This window comes from Schistocerca piceifrons, chromosome 5 (genome assembly GCF_021461385.2).
Source record: "Schistocerca piceifrons isolate TAMUIC-IGC-003096 chromosome 5, iqSchPice1.1, whole genome shotgun sequence".
NCBI classification, from domain to species: Eukaryota; Metazoa; Arthropoda; class Insecta; order Orthoptera; family Acrididae; genus Schistocerca; species Schistocerca piceifrons.
The window spans coordinates 156066932-156089886 of NC_060142.1; the positions used below are offsets into that span (position 1 = coordinate 156066932).

The 22955-nt window shown below is 42.2% G+C and overlaps 1 protein-coding gene across 5 annotated transcripts in view; it reads left to right on the forward strand.

Moving 5' to 3' along the window:
• The first annotated feature begins 1938 nt into the window (after positions 1-1938).
• The window catches only part of LOC124798227 (39S ribosomal protein L13, mitochondrial-like), a 42101-nt gene continuing 21084 nt past the window's right edge, over positions 1939-22955 (forward strand). The window contains exons 1-3 of one of the 5 annotated variants that reach the window (XM_047261539.1): positions 1950-2005; positions 2093-2284; positions 18993-19116. In XM_047261539.1, the coding sequence (XP_047117495.1) occupies positions 2261-2284; positions 18993-19116 (148 nt within the window). In that variant the 5' untranslated portion in view covers positions 1950-2005; positions 2093-2260. Of the gene's footprint in view, positions 2285-18992; positions 19117-22955 lie in introns of all 5 variants that reach the window. The other 4 variants (XM_047261538.1, XM_047261541.1, XM_047261540.1 and 1 more) reach the window with 4 other exon arrangements.

Genomic DNA, 22955 nt, shown 5'->3' on the forward strand with positions numbered 1-22955 from the left:
CATGCTGGAAGATGAGACAGACAGTTTGGTAGTTGGAAAAGAGAAATTAATAGAAACATGAGCACAACATTTTGAAGTGTTACTGTCAAACAGACACATCGTAAGTGAAGAGAAAAATGAAAGGTCTAGAAAAGAAACTGAAGGAGAACAAGATGTGGATGGAGATGATGATGTAGTAGACACAGAACCACCCTCGATAGAAGAGTTAAGAGAAATTATAAAGTAACTTAGGAATAACACAGTTCCTGGATCCAACCCCATAACAGCGGAAACGATAAAACGCAGAGGTGAAATATTAGTAATGAGGATACATAAAATAATTACAATGGCCTAGGAAACAGAGAAAATGCCAGAGGACTGGACGTTAGTGACCATCTGCCCTATACATAAGAAAGGATCACGCATGCAGTGTAAGAACTACCGAGTAATATCCCTGCTGAGCATCGTCTACAAAATCCTTTCTACTGCTATAACAAAGATAGTAAGTAGAAGAGCAGAATGAATTCTAGGCGAGTACGAGGCAGGCTTCAGATCTAGGAGGTCTACAGCTGAGCATATCTTTACAGTACGTATGGTGCTGGAGAAGACCTACGAATATATTAGTGTATGATTAGAACATCTCTTTACAGATTTTAAGTAGGCCTAAGACAAAGTTAAAAGACCAGCACTGTGGGAAACAAGGCAGACATTCAAATTTCCTAAGAAGTTAATAAAATTAACTAAGATGACCCTGGAAAGCAGTAGAAGCCAAGTTAAAGTTCAGCCATGTCTGTCGAGATCGTTTCTACTTTCTAATGAAAGAAGACCTAAGACAGGGAAACCCATTATCCCCAGTACTATTCAATCTGGTATTAGAGAATGCAGTGAGATCAATAACCACAAACCCAGGAGGCAATATTTACAATAGGCTTCTTCAAATATTAGCCTATGCAGATGTGTCTTAATAAGTGCTAGAAGTAAGGACGCGCTTACATCAGCTTTCAAAGAGACTGAAGCTGCTGGCAAGAACCTTGGTCTAGAAATTACTGAGACAAAATCTAAGTATATTGTAACTGAGAGAGTTAGAAGAAACATAGACGATCTCCAGTGAGAAGGGTACAGTTTCGAAAGAGTAGAAAGTTTTATATACCTTGAGCATGGGTACTGACGGAGACTTTGGAGAAGAAATTAAATATCTGGGAAAGGAAAGTGCTGAGGAAGATTTTTGGTCCTGCAAAAGGAGACGTATGAAGAATTAGGACTAATGAAGAAATAAGGTCTTTGTACAAAGAAACTGATTTGGTAACTTCAGTAAAAATGGGAAGGCTGAGGTGGTTAGGATATGTCCAGCAGATGACAGAAGAATAGCTCCCGAAGAAGCTGATGATGGAACTTCCTGATGGTAGAAGAAAGAGGGAACGACCACGTGTGAGATGGCTGGAAGATGTGGAAGCCGAGAGCAGTACCAGCACGTGTGCTGAAGACCGAGACGACTGGAAATCTGTGATTGAGGAGGCCAAGGTCATCAGAGGACCGTAGTGTCATGGAGTAAGTAAGTGTTACTTCTCTTGTAAATGCGTTTGTGACCCCTGATTTATCCCTGTACGAAATATATTTTCGGTTCGAACATTTAGGTTTCATCTTCCTTATATTTAACTCTTGTCACACGTCTAGTGTCATAACCTGCACTAATACGTAAATGCAACCCATACGATATCAGTTCAAGCTATGTTGAAAGCTGTACTACTGCGCAGCAATTGTAGCGTCATGTGTGAACTCTAGGTCTCGGTACCAAAGCCACACGCTTTGACGTCTCAGTAAATGTGTGCATAGGTTGCGTGTGTGAATCCGGCGTCAAGTTCGGCGCTATATTTAATCTGTCGATTTCAGTCGAACGCCAGTTGTACCATACTCATTTTAGTTACGTCTCTCACTTGATCCATAGATAGTAAATTTAAAACAATCGAATAAATCGATGTTTGCAACTTGGAACTTAAGTTCGTGGGAAGCGTGTACCTGTGGCGTTGTTTGTAATGTTCAGTTTAAGTGAAAAATGATTTGTTTCTCATAGGGATTCTTGTATTTTCAGCAAGTATTGTGTTTGTATTTTCAGCTACTATTGTGTCAATAGGTTGCCGACGTCGTGCTACGTATGAAGGTTATATTAAAAATATAACATGTTTATGAATTTTCGTTTTGAACGTTTGTAGCTGCCAACTGGTGTACATCACTATTACAGTGGAGATTAGATGACTCTGCCTTTAAAATACAATTTGTAGATATGAGCGTGTATAAGAGAGTGCAGGTTAGTTGTTGTTTAACTGTTATTTCTATTGATATACTAAAAGATATTGTAGCACTAGTAGCCTTTCTATGTCAACTTCTCCGAAAACAAAATCTATATGTAGGTATGACAGATAGTTCCGGTGGAATTCATGGTTACCTCTTGCAACAAAAGCCGATATACAATGAGCCCTGAACCAAAACTATACGACAGATACACTACGTTACAGTAGTTTATAGTCAGTTGCTCTTATCTACACCAGTCATTTAATTTCTTCGCCCTATCCTCTGTTAAAAAGTTATCTGAGAATTCCACCGCTATATAGTTTACCTTATCGTCTGTAAATAACGTGTGTGTGCCATCTATGAAGTTGTCTGTCAACCTTTGTGAACAAGGGTGGTCTTGTTACAAGGCTCCAATGCTTAGTTGATGCTGAATCCCTTTCTGATGAGTTGACATTCTTCTCTTCACATACACGGTTGAATAAGCTAACTCGAGCATGTAGTTCGCTAAATAAAAATTGAGAATGTGTTAAGCAGGCTTCCTTCGGTTCAGAAATTTGGGGACCAGCACGATTTTCCTTCCTTTTTTTTAATTAGCGTTTTGGACTTCGTGAATCAATAGAGATTTCCAGTTTTTTAAGTTGCCACAAGTATTAGGTCTACTATTGACACCCAGGTGGATTAATCGTGAGCAGGTGTTATCATTTGTGCATTGCAGTTTTCAACTGTACACTTCAGCATTGTTTTACCCTGTTTCCAGTTGCAATCATTTCGTTTCCTTGTAATGCCCAACAAGGATTGCATCATCCATGGACTACTTACTAGTGGCTGCAAGGCACATACATCTCCATTTCACTTTTATTGCTGTCAGGAACAAGTATTCCACTGCAGTCTGTTCATTGATCATGTCTGTATCGATAGATTCACTCCACCTACATAGCTGAAATTATGAAATGGCAATATTCACAGGTGTGAAAAAAACACAGAAGTTGATATTTATACAGTCACTTAACTTAAATAGCTAAAATAAACACAACAAAGTTGTTAATATGAACATAGATATGTTAACTTCAATTTGCTTATGAAGCTTAAATGAAATCCACAATGCCCAGCAACACATATCGATTCACACGTTCAAAAATTAAAAAAAAAACTGATCTCATCTTAGGAATTCTGCTGTCACGTGTGTGACAGTTACACAGTATTTATTTGTTCATAAAACATTGTTATGCGTTACTGACTGTTAGAAGTATCAAAACAGTACTGCATATACAAAGTACAGAACATTTTCCCCCCCTGCGGGTTCGGGGGTTAGAATAGGCCCGCGGTATTCCTGCCTGTCGTAAGAGGCGACTAAAAGGAGTCTCTAACGTTTCGGCCGTATGTGATGGTCCCCTCTCGGGTTTGACCTCCATATCTCAAAATTTTTCCGAAGAGCGAGCCGATTGGGGAAGGGCGCCTTACTTGGTGCATTGTGTCCATGTTGTGTTGAGAACTTTCGCCATCTTATTCGTCGTTCAATGCAGTCCTGCCCGCTCTCCATCGCTTGGGCATGGATACGCTCCTGCGTACCCTTTCTGCCAAACACTGTGCAGGGCCATTTTCTGCACTGACGGCGACCATGGATCACATGTCACCTAACATCCAGCACGGTAGCGAGTCCGTTGTGGTGGGGCCGCCATGTACCCTCTTGGTTGTAGCCCCCTGACAACACAGAGATCGCTCTACTGATGCCTGCGCCGTTCACTCCCCATGTATGCCAAGGAGTCGATGCCCATCTCCCTGGGGCATCAGGACTCCCGGCAATGGCCATCCTGCCAGGTGGCTATTGCTGTGGCTGGGTGGCGCCCGTGGGGAGGGCCCTTGGTCGGAGTAGGTGGCATCAGGGCGGATGACCCGCAATGAAGCGTGGTACATCATCTATCGCTGGTGGGCCTCCACCAGCAGTCTCTAACCGATCGAGGTCTAACCTCAACGGGAAGAAATTTGATCTGAGATCGTTTCCCTCCCTAGCTACTCCATGGGAGGAACGTCTTGCTAAAGAAGGCAGTGGAGAATATTCACCCCGGTACCTTGTGTGTACGCGGGTTGATGGAGAATCGTTCATGTCGACCAAGCCCCAGTTTTTTGTGGAGCATTTAGAGGACAAGTTCGGGGAGGTGGAGGGCTTGTCCAAGATGCGCTCTGGTTCTGTGCTCATCAAAACGGCATCCTCTGCCCAGTCACGGAGGTTGCTCAATTGTGACAAGTTGGGGGATGTTTCAGTTACCATCACGCCGCATCAGAGTCTCAACATGGTCCAGGGTATTATATTCCACAGGGATCTTCTTCTGCAGTCCGACGATGAATTACGCGCCAACCTCGAACGACGAGGTGTTCACTTCGTCCGGTGCGTCCATCGGGGTCCGAGAGATAATCAGGTGGCCACCGGTGCCTTCATCTTGGCCTTTGAGGGTGATGTCTTACCCGAAAAGGTTAAGGTGATGGTTTACCGTTGTGATGTGAAACCGTATATCCCTCCTCCGATGCGGTGTTTTAAATGCTGGAAGTTCGGGCACATGTCATCTCGCTGTACTTCCAGCATCACGTGTCGGGATTGTGGACGTCCTTCGCATCCTGATACTCCATGTGCCCCGCCTCCTATCTGTGTTAACTGCGGAGAACACCATTCCCCCTGCTCGCCGGACTGTAGGATCTTCCTGAAAGAAAGGAAGATAATGGAATATAAGACTCTGGACCGCCTGACCTACACCGAGGCAAGGCGAAAATATGAGCGGCTACATCCCGTGCCCATGACGTCTACCTATGCCGCTGCTGCAACACCAGTTCGCTCTCAGCTCTGCCAGAATTCACCGGCCCCCTTGGTTGCGGGGGGCACTTCACTCCCTGTTGCTCCTGCTCCATCTACTTCAGTAGCAACACCACCCCAACCACCGGGGACATCTGTTCCCCCTTCACAGCCGGAGAAGCGTGTGCCTTCTTCGGCTCCTCTCGCCCGGAAGGGGTCCCTTGGGGCCCTCCCATCCCAGGCTTTGCCCACTGCCAAAGCGGACACCCGCAAGTTTGTAAAACAACCACTGGTCGCTGGTCGTAGGGCGTCACGGTCGTCTTCAGTCCCTGAGACTGACCCAGTGAGGCCCTCCCAGCCAGACCCACCTAAGGCACAGCGCGCAAAGCAGTCGAAGAAAAAGGCTCCCAAGCATCCTGAAATTGCGGTGGCACCTGTCCCACCGCAACCTTCTCCCTCTGCATCCGAAGATGAGGTGGAGATTCTGGCATCCGCTGAGGACATGGTTCTCGCCAGTCCCTCGGGTGCAATAGATAGCTGTTGTCCAGGTGGTGACTCAGTAGCAGCAGGGGCCCCGGAGGTGTAATCTGCCTCCCCAGTCCCTTCACGCCTTTCCCATCCATGGCTAATACCATCCTCCAGTGGAACTGCAGCGGTTTCTTCCACCATCTAGCTGAGCTCCGCCACCTTATCAGCCGTCATCCTATCCTTTGCATTGCTCTGCAGGAAACTTGGTTTCCAGCAATGCGAACCCCCGCCCTCCGTGGCTATCGGGGTTATTTTAAGAATTGGGCGGCTTATGCAAGGGTGTCTGGTGGCGTCTGCATATATGTCCTGAACTCTCTTCACAGCGAGTTTGTACCTCTACAAACAGCTTTAGAGGCTGTCGCTGTTCGGGTGTGGACGCAAGAGGCTATTACCGTCTGCAGTATTTACCTTCCACCTGATGGTGCTGTCACGCAGCATGTCCTGGCTGCTCTGATAGCCCAACTGCCGCCACCTTTTTTGCTGCTGGGCGATTTCAATGCCCACAACCCTCTATGGGGTGGGACTGTTTCCGATGAGCGCGGTTGGGCCGTGGAGCATGTGTTGGCTCAGCTCGACCTTAGCCTCTTGAACGCCGGTGCTCCCACGCATTTCAGTGTGGCCCATGGCTCGTTCTCGGCCATCGATCTCTCTATTTGCAGCCCTGGACTTGTCCCATCCCTCCACTGGAGAGTGCATCCTGACCTGTGTGGTAGTGACCATTTTCCCATCTATTTGTCACTGCCCCAGTGTCATTCTTCTGGGCGCCTGCACCGCTGGGCCCTCCACAGGGCTGACTGGCCGGGTTTTACTTCCGCGGCAACCATTGAGTCTCGCCCACAGGGTGACATTGACGAGGTGGTCCATGTTTTAACCACGTCCATCATTTCAGCGGCCGAGGCTTCCATCCCCCGTTCTTCTGGCCTCCCTCGGAGGAAGGCTGTCCCCTGGTGGTCGCCGGAGATTGCTGAGGGGGGCTCTCCAGCGTCATAGGCGGCACCCGTCTCTGGAGACCCTCATCGCCTTTAAGAGGCTCCGTGCCTGCGCCCGTCGTCTTATTGCACGGCGTAAGCAGGAGTACTGGGAGTGGTATGTTTCCTCCTTGGGCTCCTGTGTCTCCACCTCGCTCGTGTGGTCCCGGATACGGCGGATTTATGGACACCAGACCCCTACGGGTGTCCCTGGGATCTCTTTGCACGGCGCTGTGTGCACGGACGCTGCCGCCATTGCTGAACACCTTGCTGCGCACTTCGCTACGAGCTCTGCGACTGCAACTTATCCCCCCGCCTTTCGCTCTCTCAAGGAGCGGGCCGAGCAGACGCCATTATCGTTCCACACGCGTCGTTCTGCAACATACAATGCTCCTTTCAGCGAGAGGGAATTCCTCGCTGCTCTCGCCGATTGCCCTGATACAGCACCAGGACCGGACTGCATCCACGCGCAGATGCTGAAGCATCTCTCCCGGGACTGCCAGAGACACATTCTCGCGGTATTTAACCGCATTTGGAGCGAAGGCGTGTTCCCGTCGCAATGGCGAGAGGGTGTTATTGTCCCCATCTTGAAGCCCGGTGCGGACCCACTGGCGGTGGACAGCTATCGTCCCATTACCCTCACCAACGTTTTGTGCAAATTGCTCGAACGTATGGTGGGGCGGCGTTTGTGTTGGGTCCTTGAGTCGCGCGGTCTCCTCGCTCCATCCCAGGGTGGCTTCCGTCGGGGCCGGTCTGCCACGGACAATTTGGTGCGGCTGGAATCTGCTATTCGTACGGCCTTTAACCGACATCAGCATCTCGTTGCTGTATTTTTCGATCTGCGGAAGGCGTATGACACCACATGGAGGCATCACATCCTCGCCACGTTGTATGAGTGGGGTCTTTGTGGTCGGCTCCCGGCTTTTCTTCAAACCTTTCTATTGCACCGCTCTTTCCGGGTGCAAGTCGGTGCCGCCTCTAGTTCTTCTTATACACAGGAAAATGGGGTCCCGCAGGGCTCTGTGTTGAGTGTGTCCTTATTTCTAGTGGCCATTAATGGTCTGGCTGCAGCCGTGGGGTCGTCGGTGTCTCCTTCTTTGTATGCCGACGACTTCTGCATCTCATTTAGCTCCACGACTACGGGAGTCGCCGAACGCAGGCTGCAGGTAGCCGTTCGGAAGGCAGCATCATGGGCTCTGACTCACGGTTTTCAGTTCTCTGCAGCCAAGACTCGAGTTATGCACTTCTGCAGGCGTCGGACGGTCCACCCTCATCCTGAACTTTACCCCGACGGCCACCTGCTTGAAGTGGTGGACACTTGCCGCTTCTTGGGACTCGTGTTTGATGCCCGGCTCACATGGGTTCCTCATATTACTCAGCTGAAGCAAAAATGCTGGCGGCACCTCAACGCCCTCCGCTGCCTTAGCCACACGTCTTGGGGTGCGGATCGCTGCACGCTGCTGCGATTGTACAGAGTCCTTGTGCAGTCTTGGCTTGATTATGTGAGCCTGGCCTATGGGTCTGCATCACCCTCAGTGTTGAAGTTGTTAGACCCCATACACCACTGTGGGGTCCGGCTTGCAACTGGCGCTTTTCGTACGAGCCCCGTGGATAGTCTACTGGTGGAGGCCGGGGTTCCCCCGCTGTGGATTCGCCGCCATCGACTGCTCGCCGACTATGCTGTCCACGTGCATTGCTCGCCAGGCCATCCCAATCGTCGCCTGCTTTTCCCTGCCATGGCCCTCCATCTGCCCGAACGGCGACCTAGGTCTGGGCTTTCCGTCGCTGTCCGCGTTCAGTCCCTGCTGTCGGAATTGGGTTCATTCCCTCTTCCGCCTCCCTTCCGGGTCCGTGCACCTACGCCTCCCTGGTGTTTGTCCCGGCCGTCCGTCCGTCTGGACTTGGCACAGGGACCCAAGGACTCGGTTCCGCCTGTGACCCTCCGTCGCCGTTTTCTTGCGCTCCTCGCCTCATTTTCGGACTGTGAGACTGTCTGCACTGATGGTTCCCTGGTTGATGGTCGCACTGCCTACTCTTTTGCTCATGCTGCCCATGTTGAGCAGCGCTCCTTGCCGGCTGGCTGCAGTATTTTTACTGCAGAGCTGGTGGCCATATTGCGCGCTCTTGAGCATATGCGTTTCTGCTCAGGTAGGTCCATCGTGATCTGCAGTGACTCCCTGAGCAGCCTTCAGGCCATCGACCGCTGCTATTCCTCCTCTCCTCTGGTGTCCTCCATTCAGGAGTCTGTTTCCGCCATTGCCCGTTCTGGTCGTTCGGTGGTCTTGGTTTGGACGCCCGGTCATGTTGGCATCCCAGGGAACGAACGTGTAGACAGGCTGGCCAAAGGGGCGATCGACGCCCCGGCTTTGGAGATCGGCCTTACGGCTCGCGACCAGCAGCTGGTGTTGCGCCGTAAGCTGATTGGGATGTGGGCTGCTGAGTGGCGTGGCATGACAGCCCCGAATAAACTGCGGGCTGTCAAGGGGACGACCGATGTGTGGCGTTCCTCCCTGCGGGCTTCTCGCAGGGACTCGGTAGTCCTGTGTCGGCTGCGCATCGGCCATACATACCTGACGCACGGCCATCTGTTGTGTCAGGAGGATCCCCCCTTGTGTCGGTGTGGGTCCCGGCTGACGGTCGGCCACATTTTGCTGGAGTGTCCTCGACTGCGCACACTCCGGCAATCTTTTAATCTCCCGGGCACTTTGGCTTTGGTTTTATCCGACGATGCCTCCATGGCTGACAATGTTTTACATTTTATCCGTAGTAGTCCTTTTTATGGTTCGATTTAGGGAGGTCCTGCGCCTTTCCCTTTCTGTGTCTTTTGTCCTTGTGTCTGTTGCTGTTCTGGTGTGCCGTCAGATGGTTGACTCTTTCCCTTTTTTTTTTTTCTCGTGGTCAGTCAACCAGTCTCCGGCCATCCTCCTTTCTTCTGTTTCTTTCTGTCTGGTGTTCCTCTGTCCTGTTCTTGTCTGTAGTGTTTGTTGCTGCATTTGTGTTCTTTTAGCGCCTGGGGGGACGTCTCCTCCCCCTTTGGTTTTTACCTGCTCCGTAGATTTTCGGCTCGCCTGATTGTGGAATGGGGGACTGATGACCTTCGCTGTTTAGTCCCCCTTAAACGTCCCAACAACCACCACCACCAGAACATTTTCCATTTTTCTTGCAATAAATTGCCAGCTTGTACTTTTACATAGTTTGAATAAATGCTCTGTATAGATGTCACATGCAGGACATTGCATGAAATACAAATTGCACATGTCAGGATTTAGTCAAAAATTCTGCTAATCCTGTAATACGACATGTTTTGCTGAGAATGTGGAGTGTTTCACATATAGACAAAGCACTGCTAAAATTTGTGAGTCCTGGAAATTTAAAAAAAAAAAAAAAAAAAAAAAAAAAAAAACTCTCACTTATGAGACAGAAGTCTCACATGCAGGACTGTGTACACATGTCTGGTAAGCCACAGCTATGTGACAGGATCAGTTTAATGAAATTAATATTAATGACAAGCTCAGACAGGCAGGTACTGGAGATACTAAATAATGGTACTTTTTAAATTGTAGCCATGTATGGGTACCCATTGGGAAATTTTCATGTATTTTTGGAAAACTTTGATTCTTTGTTTGGTATCTGTCAGACAGAGGGAAGCAAATTATTGTTTATGGGGATTTCAGTGTAGACTGAAAGAGTCCCATAGAAAGTTTGACCTTGAAGTATTGTTTGGTTCTTTCAGTTTGATGGCAGTTATTGATTTTCCTACCTGGGTGGTACAGGAAAGCAGCACACTGATAGATAATGTTTGTACAGATCAAGATAAATTTAATCAAATAAATTCTTTTCCTGTTATGAATGGTCTGTCTGATCGTGATCCACAGCTAGTTGCAGTATATGACATAGCTCCATACAATAATGCACAAAACAGTCCCCAAAAATAGTGAATTCAACTAACAATTGCAAATTTTAGGGAAAGGTTGCAACAGTTAGACTGGGATGAGGTGTATAGGGAACCTCATGCTAATTTAAAATTTAACCTATTTAATGATACCTTTGTGAGTATATCTGAAAACAGCTTTCCTAAGAAAACAGTGAAATATAATTGTGTGTGTGTGTGGGAGGGGGGGGGGGGGGGGGAAACGTAAAAAGTCATGACATACTAAAGGCATAAAAATATCTTGTAGACAGAAAAGGGAAATGTCTCATAGCTAGGAGGAGTAATATCCAGAAACAGTGTAACATTATAAAAGTTACTGCACTGTATTAAGAAAAGTTGTTGAAAAGTCCAGAAGTATGTGCACTATGTTTGAGATTAGCACCTATGATGATAAAATGAAAACAATTTGGAATATTGCTAAAAGGGAAACAGGGTGGCTGAGAGCGCGGGAAGATTGAATTTCTATCAAACTCAGTGAAAGGTTTGTTAACAAGGAGTCAGAAGCAGAAAACATTTTTAATGGGCCTAGTCATTTTTTAAGTGTTACAGAGAAAATAAGACCCAGAAATTTATTAGAAAATGTAAGGCAGTATATGGAAGAGGCAATACCTATGCAATTCGATAAAATTGAATTTCAACCCACCACTGCTACTGAATTTAGGAAAACAATCAATTCACTCAAAAGTAGAAGCTTGCATGGAATTGATGGCATTTCCAGCAGAGTACTAAAAACTTGTTCTCAACAAATAAGTCAGACTCTGCCACATATGTAGTAGCTCATTGAAACAGGGCATTTTCCCAGATAGACTGAAATATGTTATTGTTAACCTATTCCATAAAAAAAGGGAATAGGTCGATACTAACAACTACTGCCCAATTTCAATTCTGACAGCTTTATCCAAAATTCTTGAAAAAGCAATGTATTCAAGATTAGCTACACATATTTGTAAAAATGAAGTATTAAAAAAATATCAGTTTGGCTTTCAGAAAGGCTTAGGGACATCAAATATTAAATGCTCTGAATAACCTAACATCACCCATTGTGATATTTTGTGATCTGTCAAAGGCTTTTGACTGTGTGAATCACAAAATTCTTGTAGATAAGCGTAAGTATTGTGGTGTAAGTGGGGCAGTGCACAAATGTTTTAATTCATATTTAACTAGAAGAATGTACAAGGGTGAAATTAATAGTAAAGATAATCTGCTAAAATCAGCAGTCCTCTAACTGGGAGGTATCAAGAATGGTGTCCCACAGGATTCACTCTTGGGTCCCTTTTTGTTCTTAATATATATTAATGATTTGCCACTCTGTATTCATGAAGATGCAAAGTGAGTTTCTTTTTGCTGGCAATATAAGTATAGTAATCACACCCAACGAACAAAAATCAGTGGAGGAAATTGTCACTGATGTATGTAGGAATATTAAGTGGTTCTCTGCAAATGGACTCTCACTAAATTTTGAGAAAACACAGTACATGCAATTCTGTGCAGTAAATGGCATAACACTATTGATAAGTACAGACTCAGAGCAAAAGTCTGTTGCTAAGGCAGAATATTCAAAATTTCTGGGTGTGTGCATTGATGAAAAATTGAATTGGAAAAAACACATTGATGATCTGCTGAAATGGCTAAGTTCAGCTACGTATGCAATTAGGATTATTGCTAATTTTGGTGATAAACGTATCAGTAAATTAGTTTAATATGCTTGCTGTCATTCACTGCTTTCTTATGGCATCATATTTTGGGGTAATTCATCATTAAGAGAAAAAGTATTCATTGCCTAAAAGTGTGTAGTCAGAATAAATGCTGTAGCCCACCCAAGATCACTTTGCAGACATTTATTTAAGGAACTTGGGATGTTCACAGTACCTTTGCAACACACAAATCCAATTATGAAATTTATTATTAATAACCCAACCTAATTCAAAAATAATAGTAAAGTGCTTAGTATAACACCAGAAGAAAGGATTGATGATGATGATGATGAAGTCCCATACTCCTTGACAGAGTGTAGGTGAACGATGCGGGAGACCCGCACGGCCGTACTAGGCAAGGTCGTAGTGGAGGTGGTTTGCCATTGCCTTCCTCCGACCATAATGGGGATGAATGATGATGATGAAGATGACACATTAACACCCAGTCATCTCGAGACAGGTGAAAATCCCTGACCCCGCCGGGAAGCGAGAACGCTACCGCGAGCTTAAAGGATTATATTCACTATTATGGGTTACATCTGACTTCGGCACAGAAAGAGGCGAATTATGCTGCCACAAAAATCTTTGGTCATTTGCCAAATACCATTAAAAGTCTGAGTGATAGCCAACCAACATTTAAAAACAAATTAAAAGAATTTCTGACTGACAACTCCTACTCGAAGGACGAATTTTTAGAGGTGAAGAAGTAACTGAAGAAAGGTATTTTGTAAAGAAAACTTACGTTAAACTGACACACACCACATCATTGCGAAATATCATATTCATGACCTAAGGAACAAGTATTAATGTTATGAAATGTTAACTGTATTTCAATACTACATATGTATTGCTTATGGAACTTGTGTGTGATCTAGTGAGGAAGGAAGTTGTAGAATACAGTTTTGAAAACAATGTTGCCCGCATCTCGTGGTCGTGCGGTAGCGTTCTCGCTTCCCACGCCCAGGTTCCCGGGTTCGATTCCCGGCGGGGTCAGGGATTTTCTCTGCCTCGTGATGGCTGGGTGTTGTGTGCTGTCCTTAGGTTAGTTAGGTTTAATTAGTTCTAAGTTCTAGGGGACTGATGACCATAGATGTTAAGTCCCATAGTGCTCAGAGCCATTTTGAAAACAATGTCACTTGTCTTAACAGATATATTTAATAAAGATTCCAACATAAACAGAAAGCTACATTTAAAAGTAAATTTTTTTAAGGATGTTAGGTTCAGTTTAATATGAAATGAAAGCAGATAATATAAAACAGTGACAATTAAATGTATTCTGTAAAACAGTAATGTCCATGCTTGTTTACAATTTGTAGCATTGTAATCTTCTTCAGAATTTCAATATCATTGTAATAAATGCTGTCAGGGAGAACTGGCCATTTGAAGGTACCTGGGCCAGCTTTGTGCATAACTGTTATGTTGATCCCTCGGAGTCAGTTTTATGGATCTGTCCAGGATATTTTTGTCCATTTTATGACTCAGTTACCCAATCTCCAACAGACCAATTGTCATATTGATTGTGCATGGAAGGGAAACTTGCATCATCATCTAAGGTACTATTTGTACAAATTGTTACTACTTCATCTATTTCAGTCACATGAGACTGTGATATTCCTGGAATTTCAGGAATGTTTTTCCAAGGTTTCTCTTGTTCAGTGTTTAGCTTAACATATCCTGATCCATACAGAGTATGGTAGTATTTTTGAAAACTTCAGGTGCAAGTTTGTAGAAATTCTTGGCAGACTGAACAATGGTTGCTTCCATTCCTTGGGCCATGCTCTTCTGGCGTACAAGATGCTTTGCATTTCCACCCACTCTATCTGCAACACCTTCGTACAAGATGCTTTCCATTGCTACCCACTCTATCTGCAACACCTTTTCCATGTGAAGTGGCAAAATATTTCCACGTAAATTTCTTGGAATGCTTTGCAAACAAAAAATCAAGAAGTGTAACTGTGAATCATTTTTTTTAATTCTGAGGATGGGCCCTCACTACCACCTCTTAAGAATCAGCTTCAAATTTATTTTGGCAAATTGTATCATACAGTTTATTCATAGAGACAAATATTGTTTCTTTGTCCTTCTGAGGAGTATTTGAAAATATGGTATCAAATAAGTTTTACATTTTCCCTTGTAGAATGTAACTGCAGTAATAAAAGAACATTTCTTCTAGATTACCGTGCACCTTGAATCTCATTTTGATACTCGCAAGAGTATGACATAGCAGAACCTACCTTCTCACTTTGTATTCTTTTATCCCTGTCAGAGTCTGTATGCTGAATGCCTTTAATGTTCACGTGATGCAGCATTTTAGAGAATTGTTCTATGAGCCATTCAGACAATTCTCCCAGATACCCTTCCTTACAGAGGACCTGAGACCTCTCAGTATCTTCTTTTCCCCGTTTTATTGCATTTCAGGCTCACTCGACGCCACAAGTTTACTCCAGGAACTGCATGTGGATCATTTATTTTGCCAACAATTAGAACTTAAAGCAGTATCACTCAAGTAAAAATTCCAGTAGTCATCACTGAAGTGATATTGCCAACTCTTCAACTTCAAAATGAAATTCTCAGGAATCTCACACTTGCATTGGCCTGGATGAATACACTTCAAAAGTTGAACATTCTATGATACTAAGAAGCAAAACTTGAAAAGCCTATATGTAAATCTGTGCTATAGTCTGTCAGTAAACTGAAGAGCGAGCGAGCGAGCGAGCGAGCGAAGCGAGCGAGCGAGTCCCCACTCTGCCTACCCTGCTACGTCACAGGACGCTTCTACAGGCTGTTTCACAACGTAGTACAGTCCCCGCCACGGCGCGCGCTTTAAATCTGTGGCGATGCCGTGTACAGATACGTCCTGGCTGCGTTTATTTTTGGACAAATGCGTTAAGAGTATAAGGGAAACAAAAGACGATAGCTTCTTCGAAACAAAACATTATAGAGTAAGTAATTAACATAAGAACGGAAGTCAGGATTTTACTGCAAACATAGAACCGAATGCCTATTCATGTGAATGTATGTTCCTCTATTCGTAAGACGAACCAGATATAGTGCAATTAATCTGTAGAATTTAAGGCTTGTTCTTACTTTGTGTTTCTACTAAAAGGCAGAAGTTTTCTTTGAAGGGCTGCATTAAAACTTAAAAATTCTTGTAACACGAAGAGTGTTTAAAAAGTAACCAGAAATCTATAATTTCGTGTGTTGTATTAGTTCCATTCGCACTGTCTTTGTAAACATGTCTAAAAAGTATTTCCAGTTAAATCCCATTTCACGCAATGTCTTGTGTAAAACATCTTTCTGCCAATGTTTAATGGCGGGAAGTAATTTCCGTAATATGGGCACTATTTTTTGGTTTCCATCGTTTGTCGAATGACTGATTTTGTGAAACTGTCTATAACGATGAGTTTCCTCCCTAAATTATTAGTTTTTATTCGCGGCGATTCCAGTAAACCATGCACCTTGTTTTCGCGTTCCTCCCTTATGTGCCCTATTGTGGTGAGGCTGACGTTTGCATTAACTGCAGTCCTTTGATTGGGACTGGTAATATTAGCCAACAGTTCTTTGTGGGTCGCCTCTTTAACACACGCTGTAATAACGTTAGAGACGATCGAACGCTTGTTACTCCGCAAATACTTCCTCTTCTTCGTATTCTGCACATTTTCTTGCAATGCAGGGCGATTGTCTATCACTTTCGGGTACTGAAATATATCAGTGAGTACACAAAGCCAACTGACTGACACTGGCAACTAAGATCCCATGAACAGAAATGACGTATGTCACTGCACGCCGAACTACACCACGAGACAGGTAATGGGCAACTGATTTTGGGTGGCCCTGTAGGCCAGTGGCAGGATTCTTCCGGGAAAGGACACTTCCCCCACCAGAAGCACTGCTCGCTCTTGAGTTTACAGACAGACTATACATTCTTCCATACAGATCTGGATGGTCTCTCGTAAAAACATTCTCAGATAATATTCCTGCAAAATTTGTTTCTTTCCAATCACACATACAGTCTATCATCGCTGAACACGTGTATACAATATCATACAGAAGAAGAACTTGGCAATTTGGAAATAATCTTTATTTTAGTAAGTGGACATTTTCTTGTGCATTACATGTGCAAGAGCCTGGCCAGTTTTCTTTGCCAGTCCTTCAAGTAGAGCTATCTTTTTCTAAGGGTTGTGGAAAGTGCCCGGGTAGGTTTTGGTAAAGCCTTGGTGAATGTCTGAGGACATCGGTATTCTTTTTAATGTTTTTTAATTTAATGTATGCTTTTATTTTCTTTTTTCTAAATCTGTGGATTTTTTCTTTGTTATGACTTCTCATTTTTCTCATCCTGGCTGCATTTGTGGACATTTGTTTTGGTTGATATGCTGTTTCTGTCAAAATATAAACCAAATTAGACCTATGAACATCTTAAATTAAATTATTTGCCTGTGGCTCAAGCTAAATATGGATAGAAAGTAGTAAATTCATACTCTTATAGCATTATTTAAGTAAAATTAGTATCCTTTCCATATGTTGATATGAATATGGTGTCAGATGTGGGACAAAAGTGAAATTAAGACATATATAACTATAGTGAACACACAATTGAACCATAGCAGTCATATGTCAATAGTTCCACTCCTATCTTACGAAAGAGAGCAACCCTCATTTTGAACATTTTTCCCGGGATGAAGTTTGAATCGTAACGTTATTTTTGTCAGTTGCAGGACAGCTGATTTTGTGTAATTGAACTCAAAATTATATGGTTATAAGTTATAAATGTGTTAATAAAATATGCATGCTGAGTATATTTATACTTGCTATTTTCAGAAACTAGAACCACTTTCTGTGTATCACACCACAGGTATGAAGTTGTACCACTTGAAGATTTACTAATTCAGCATACACAAATTAGCTGATGGGTAGCCATCTTTAACCTATTGCTGCCAACTGGTAAAATGGAAATTTCTGTGTAGGACACTGCTATTATATATTGCTGCTTTTCATGGAATCACCCATCTTAATAGTACTTAAAAAACTCGGTCATAAAAAAAAAAAAAAAAAAAAAAAAACTCGGTCATAAAAAAAAAAAAAAAAAAAGACCTTGACTAGTGAAAAACAAAAAACAAAACAGGCAGTAGACAGACAGCAACATAAAAATTGAATACTCTCTGCCCCTTAAAAACGATAAACTTTCAGCCAGTGCCCAATATTCATTTTCCTACACCAAATACCAGGCAAACTGAAATTGTGTTAAAAAAAAAAAAAAAAAAAAAAAAAAAAATTTGAAACACTCCTTTCCAAATAAACCACACCCATTGGGAAATACTTAGAAATGTAAAATGTCCCACTCTTCCATAGCCAACCAATCAAGATGACATTTGTTTCATGGGCACAAAACAACTCAGATGTGCAATAAGAAAGAGAATAGTCAAATAAACAACATTGCTAGTACACCTGCCCTTATTTTTTCGAAGCAGATTCCCTACCGAAATGATCTTTCCAAGTTGTCCTCTTAACAGCACCACATAAAACCATCACTGCTACGAGAAGGAGCCACTGTAGTTTTCGCATTTTTTACATTTAATATGTGCTGTCAATATACCACACTTTTCTTTGAAAGTTACTGTGCTTAGTGTATCACGCATCTAGCCTGTCAAAATAAGGCTCTTAAACTGTAGTACTGGATCCATCATACAACTAACACAAGCAGCAACTTTTTACAAATAACAACAAGCCCAGTAACTTTCCTGATCTTGATATTTACTGCAAGAGTGTGCAACCTCAAGTGACACATCCTTCAGAGTGCTCTATACTTGCATGTCAATTTTCAAACACATCTCCAATTTATGACGTCACACACCACATTGTTGTTATGTCACGGATTGAAGCATTGGTTGACCCCAAATGAAACAGTTTCTCATCACAGATCTCTTTGTGGAAGTGCAAGTCTAGCAACAGCTGTTTTTCATCAGCGTATATTTATTTGAAACAGTGACTCTTAAAAATGGGGGGAGGGGGGGGGGAATTACCCACATGATGAATACTGTGTATTGTGCTGATTAATTTGAGTTGGTTCAAGGAACGTTGTGTTATAGAAATGACATGGCCTAACAAGTCAGAAGACTTTTACTTTCAGTAGTTATGTGATGTTGGTTATAGTACAGATATTTTAATCTCCTTCTCAGCTCATAGATAAAAAGGCTTCAGACATTTTTCCATTGACATGTGTATTCGCAGTAGTTGACATGGGATATTCCTTTTCAGCCATGATGGGTTTTTTATGTACTTACTGGTGTTCTAAGAATACTAATATTTGATTCTCTCCCTATAAATATTTGAGAAAGATGATGTGTACAGTTTTCTTCTAATTAGAAGCTGTATAACATAGTGTAATAGTAATGATAAAAGGTATTTGTATAATGCAAGCTTTCATGGACAATGTTCACTTCTTTGTTAACTTCTAGTTTTTCAGATTTTTAACCACAGTCATAGGTGTTAACTTCTAAATTTCCTTTCCTGCTCCAGTACACATAATCAAAAGCCAATTATTAATTACCATTAACAGATCTTTATAACACTAACTGTAAAATGTTCAAAGTACTTATATTTTTCCAAACAGTAAATGTGGAAAATTTTAAACACCTTTAAATGAACACACTATGTAAATATCTGCCACTCCAGAACACAGAACATTAGGCATAACATTATTTCTTGATAATACAACCTAAATTTTAAAAAGTCACCAAGGTAATGAAAACAGTACTTTTAAATACAGTCCAAATAGAAAATTAAAGGTGAATAAACTGGTTTTTTTCTTACATTTACAGCAGTGGGCCACATTTGCACGTGTGTGGCATGTTTTTGATGCTACATGGCAGAACCCATTTGAATCTGCCCAGATGATCAAAAAATATCTTTGTGGTCTGAATAAGCCAATATATCATCCTATGAGTAAGTAATTTTAGTGTTGTTTTGTAATGAGAAGTCGTTATGTCGTACAGATGTGTATACCAGAATGAAAGACCAAACTATGGGAATTTTGAACTACTGTTTTTGGTTTAATCTTTTATTTCATTACTTGGACACTACTCTGGATTAACGTATTCATTCAGTCACACATCATGTTCTGTAAATATCATCATGAAAGAGTGCCTTCACAAGTGTGGAACAAGTGAAGTTATACATCAATCAGTTGAGGTAAAAGCTGCTGCTGAATCTCAGTCAAAATGTTTGTAAATGATATTGGGCTGTAATAGAGTTAAGTGTAAGTGATAGATATAAAAATAACCAGAAGAAGGAAGCTTCCAGTTTTGCCTACTTGCTGTTGGTGTGTTGGAATGTTTGATTCTTGTGGAAAGGAACACAATGAAGGCAGAGTACAACAGTGAATTAAAAAAAAAAAAGTTATGGTCAGAGCTTGAAGAGCCTGGAGAGACTTGAGGGAGAATGTAATCATAATGTATCAACAGTGTCTAACAAAGCAGTTAGTTCTGCTGGCTTCACATGGTTGAGGATCATGCAGATGTCAAGAACCACACAAATGTTATGTATTTTTGATGCACTATCAACTTATAACAAATTTGACTGTTAAGTCAAAACTGCTAAGAAATTTTGGTCCTCAGAGTCTGTCAGTGGATCAAAATAATGTACCAGTGAAGCAGAATATGACAGATAGAAGGCCAAAATAATGAATTTGATCTTCTGAAAGTTTCTCCAGGGAAGATGGTAATAGGCTGCCTCCTTTCAATCATCTCACGAATGCCACAATGGAAGATATTGAGATTCAAATAAAAAAGTAACTAAAATCGCTTGATAGTCGAAAGACATGTGAAGCAGATATGTGCAGGATTCTACAGAGATCATGCAAAAGAACTTGGTTCCCTTCTAGCAGCAGTCTGTCATAGTTTCTGGAGCAACAGAGGGTGCCAAGTGGTTGGAGAGAAGTGTATGTCATTAACCATTTTGGAAAAGGCCATTGGACAGATGCACTTAATTATGCAGGGTGTTTCTGAAAGAGCATGCAAAAATTTAACAGAACATAGATGATGTTCTACTGAACAGTTTGAGGTAGGAACCTGGGGTTAGAGAAGCCAGCTTAAGAAGATAATTGGAATAAAATCACATTACTGCGTACTTTTTTCTTTATATTAGTTACCGTTAAGTTCAAATAGCATCATTGACACAATGCACATACCATGTGTACTGTATCTTACAAAATGTGCTGAAATTGATGGCCATCAGCCTCAATGCAAGCATGACATCAGCAAACAAGATTCTGACGCACCCTGACAAATATCCCTGGTGTGTTTAAAATTGCATCACAGGCAGCTACAATTCTGGCAACTAATTCCATCTCCGTATCCTCTGGGATCTTGTACACAAATGACTTAAGATATCCCTATAGGAAATAATTAAAAGGATTCAGGTCAGGTGACCTTGCAGGCCATGGAATAGGGCCTCCCCTTCCAATCTAATGACCAAGAAATACAGTATTGAGATGGGTGCGAACATCCACACTGAAGTGAGGCATTGCACTATCGTGTTGTATCCACATCGTCGCATGTACAGTGAAGGATGCATTGTCCAACAACTCAGGTAGAACTCTTTTGCACAAACCTCAAGTACAGGTGGCCATTCAGATGGCCCAGTAGAAGATAAGGCCCAGTGAGATTGTTAACTACAATGCCAGCCCAGACGTTCACATCAAAATGTACTTGATGGTGTGGCTCTACTGCAGCATGAGGGTTTTCCTCATGCCAAACATAGCTATTCCTGCTGTTCAAAATACCACCACTATCAAATAAGACCTCATCAGTAAAGAGCACAATTTGGAGGAAATGTGGTCGATCAGTCCATTGTTGGAGCAACCACTGCCACAATGTGACCCATGGTGCGAAGTCAGTCACATTGCATCGACTCGTTGTGGGTGATATGGGTATAATTATTGTTCTTAGAATACTTGCCACAGGCTAGTACGTGCAGTGCCCATTTCACGTGCAATACAACGAGTACTGCACGTTCCAGCACCTCCTCTTCAAAGTCGAGTGTGGGTCAATCCATTTCAGATCACCCAATATAAATAAAATTTGTTGCTAACATTTTTTATTTTTCTGATTTTTTAGAAATCATGTGTACCGTATATGTAGACAATCACAAAACACTGCTTGAAAAACTTTATAAGCCGTAGTTTTTTCTGGCAGACATTTTAAGATGGAAAATGAGGTTTGCGGAAAGTTTAATTGCTAAGTTAATTTTGAAAGATATCAGAATAATTCAAAAACCAGTGTGTTGAGCATGAAATGAACTTCAGGCATACATTTTTCTAATTTTTCTATCATGTAAGAGAGTCAGGCAAACTCTTTCTGTAAAGAGTCGGAAAAAATTTATCAGTTCTTACTTTTCAAGACCATAAATTTTTTTACGAAGGAAGGGAGACTCACTAATAATACATTGTTTCTTTGTTGATTACTTACATAATACCTGCAGTACAAGTTTTAGTCCTGAGAATGCACTTCTGTTTTTTCTAGAGCTTTTCAAAAATGTCCAAAAACCTTTTAACGTCAATTTTCACAGCTCAGTTTCTAAAAAGTGACTGAATGAAAACAAGTGGAAATTTTACAGAATGTTCTTTATACTAATAGGAAAATCTTGCAAAAATTTCTGTTCGAAGAACAATCAACTGGTTTTTAGCAGTTAAGGTGCAGTAAACATTAATGATAGGTTGTGTTAACCTGTCGATATGTTGTTGCTTGGTGATTAAACAGTTGTGGGAGAGGATAAGAAGAGGCAGAACAGTTTACGATATGTTTTTACAAAATTGTGTTGTGGAACAATGGCCACATCACCGAATACATCTGTCAACTTCCATTGTACACAAATGTCTTGCAATAACATGCTGAAAGTTTTAGATATATATCATTATGGTCTACTTATGCAGTGTGTGAAATTTGGCTTGGATACTACTTGTCCCTATTGTGCTACCACCCTTCGAAAATCCATGTTTTTCAGGTAATTTTTGAAATTTTTTTATTTTTGTGTGCATGTAACTCTTGTTTGTGTAACTGATATGGGCATGATGAGTTCTGTGTGTGTTTAGGCCACATTAAGCTTACCACAAAAAAATTTATACCCTTTTTGAGTGAATTATATTTGGCATAGAGGGCGCCTACAATATGTACCTTTTAACGTATTACATTTTTTAAATCACATTTTGGAATTTTTTATTTTCCCTCAGAATTATGTTGTTGGTGTTTTGATTCATGGAGTGTGTTCTCTAAATGGATGTTACTGGGTTGTAAAAATTTCACTGGACTGTGCAGAAAAGTTCCAAAGTTATTAAGACCTGAAGTTGGGTCTGAAGATAGATTGCCAGATGTGGGTTGCAATTTCCGGGTCACACCACCTTCTTTCACAAGTCATAATTCTGGAACTAATTGGCAGGGGAAACTAATACTGTGTACACGAGTGTTCCACACATGGTAGAATTAGTGTACTGAATTTCAGTCAAATCTGAGACTATGAGCTGGAGCCCCTGGTTGAACTGACATGGAATGACCCAACTGACCTGTGAAAATTCAAGTTAAAAGGTTTTCGGCCATTTTTGAAAAGATCTAGAAAAACAGGAGTGCATTCTTACAACTAAAACTTATACTGCAGCTAATTAAGTAAGTAATATACACAGAAATAACATATTATTAGTGATTCTCTCTTCCTTCATAAAAATTTATGGTCTTAAAAAGTAACAAGTAATCATTTTTTGCGAATCTTTGCAGAAAGTGTTTGACTGATTC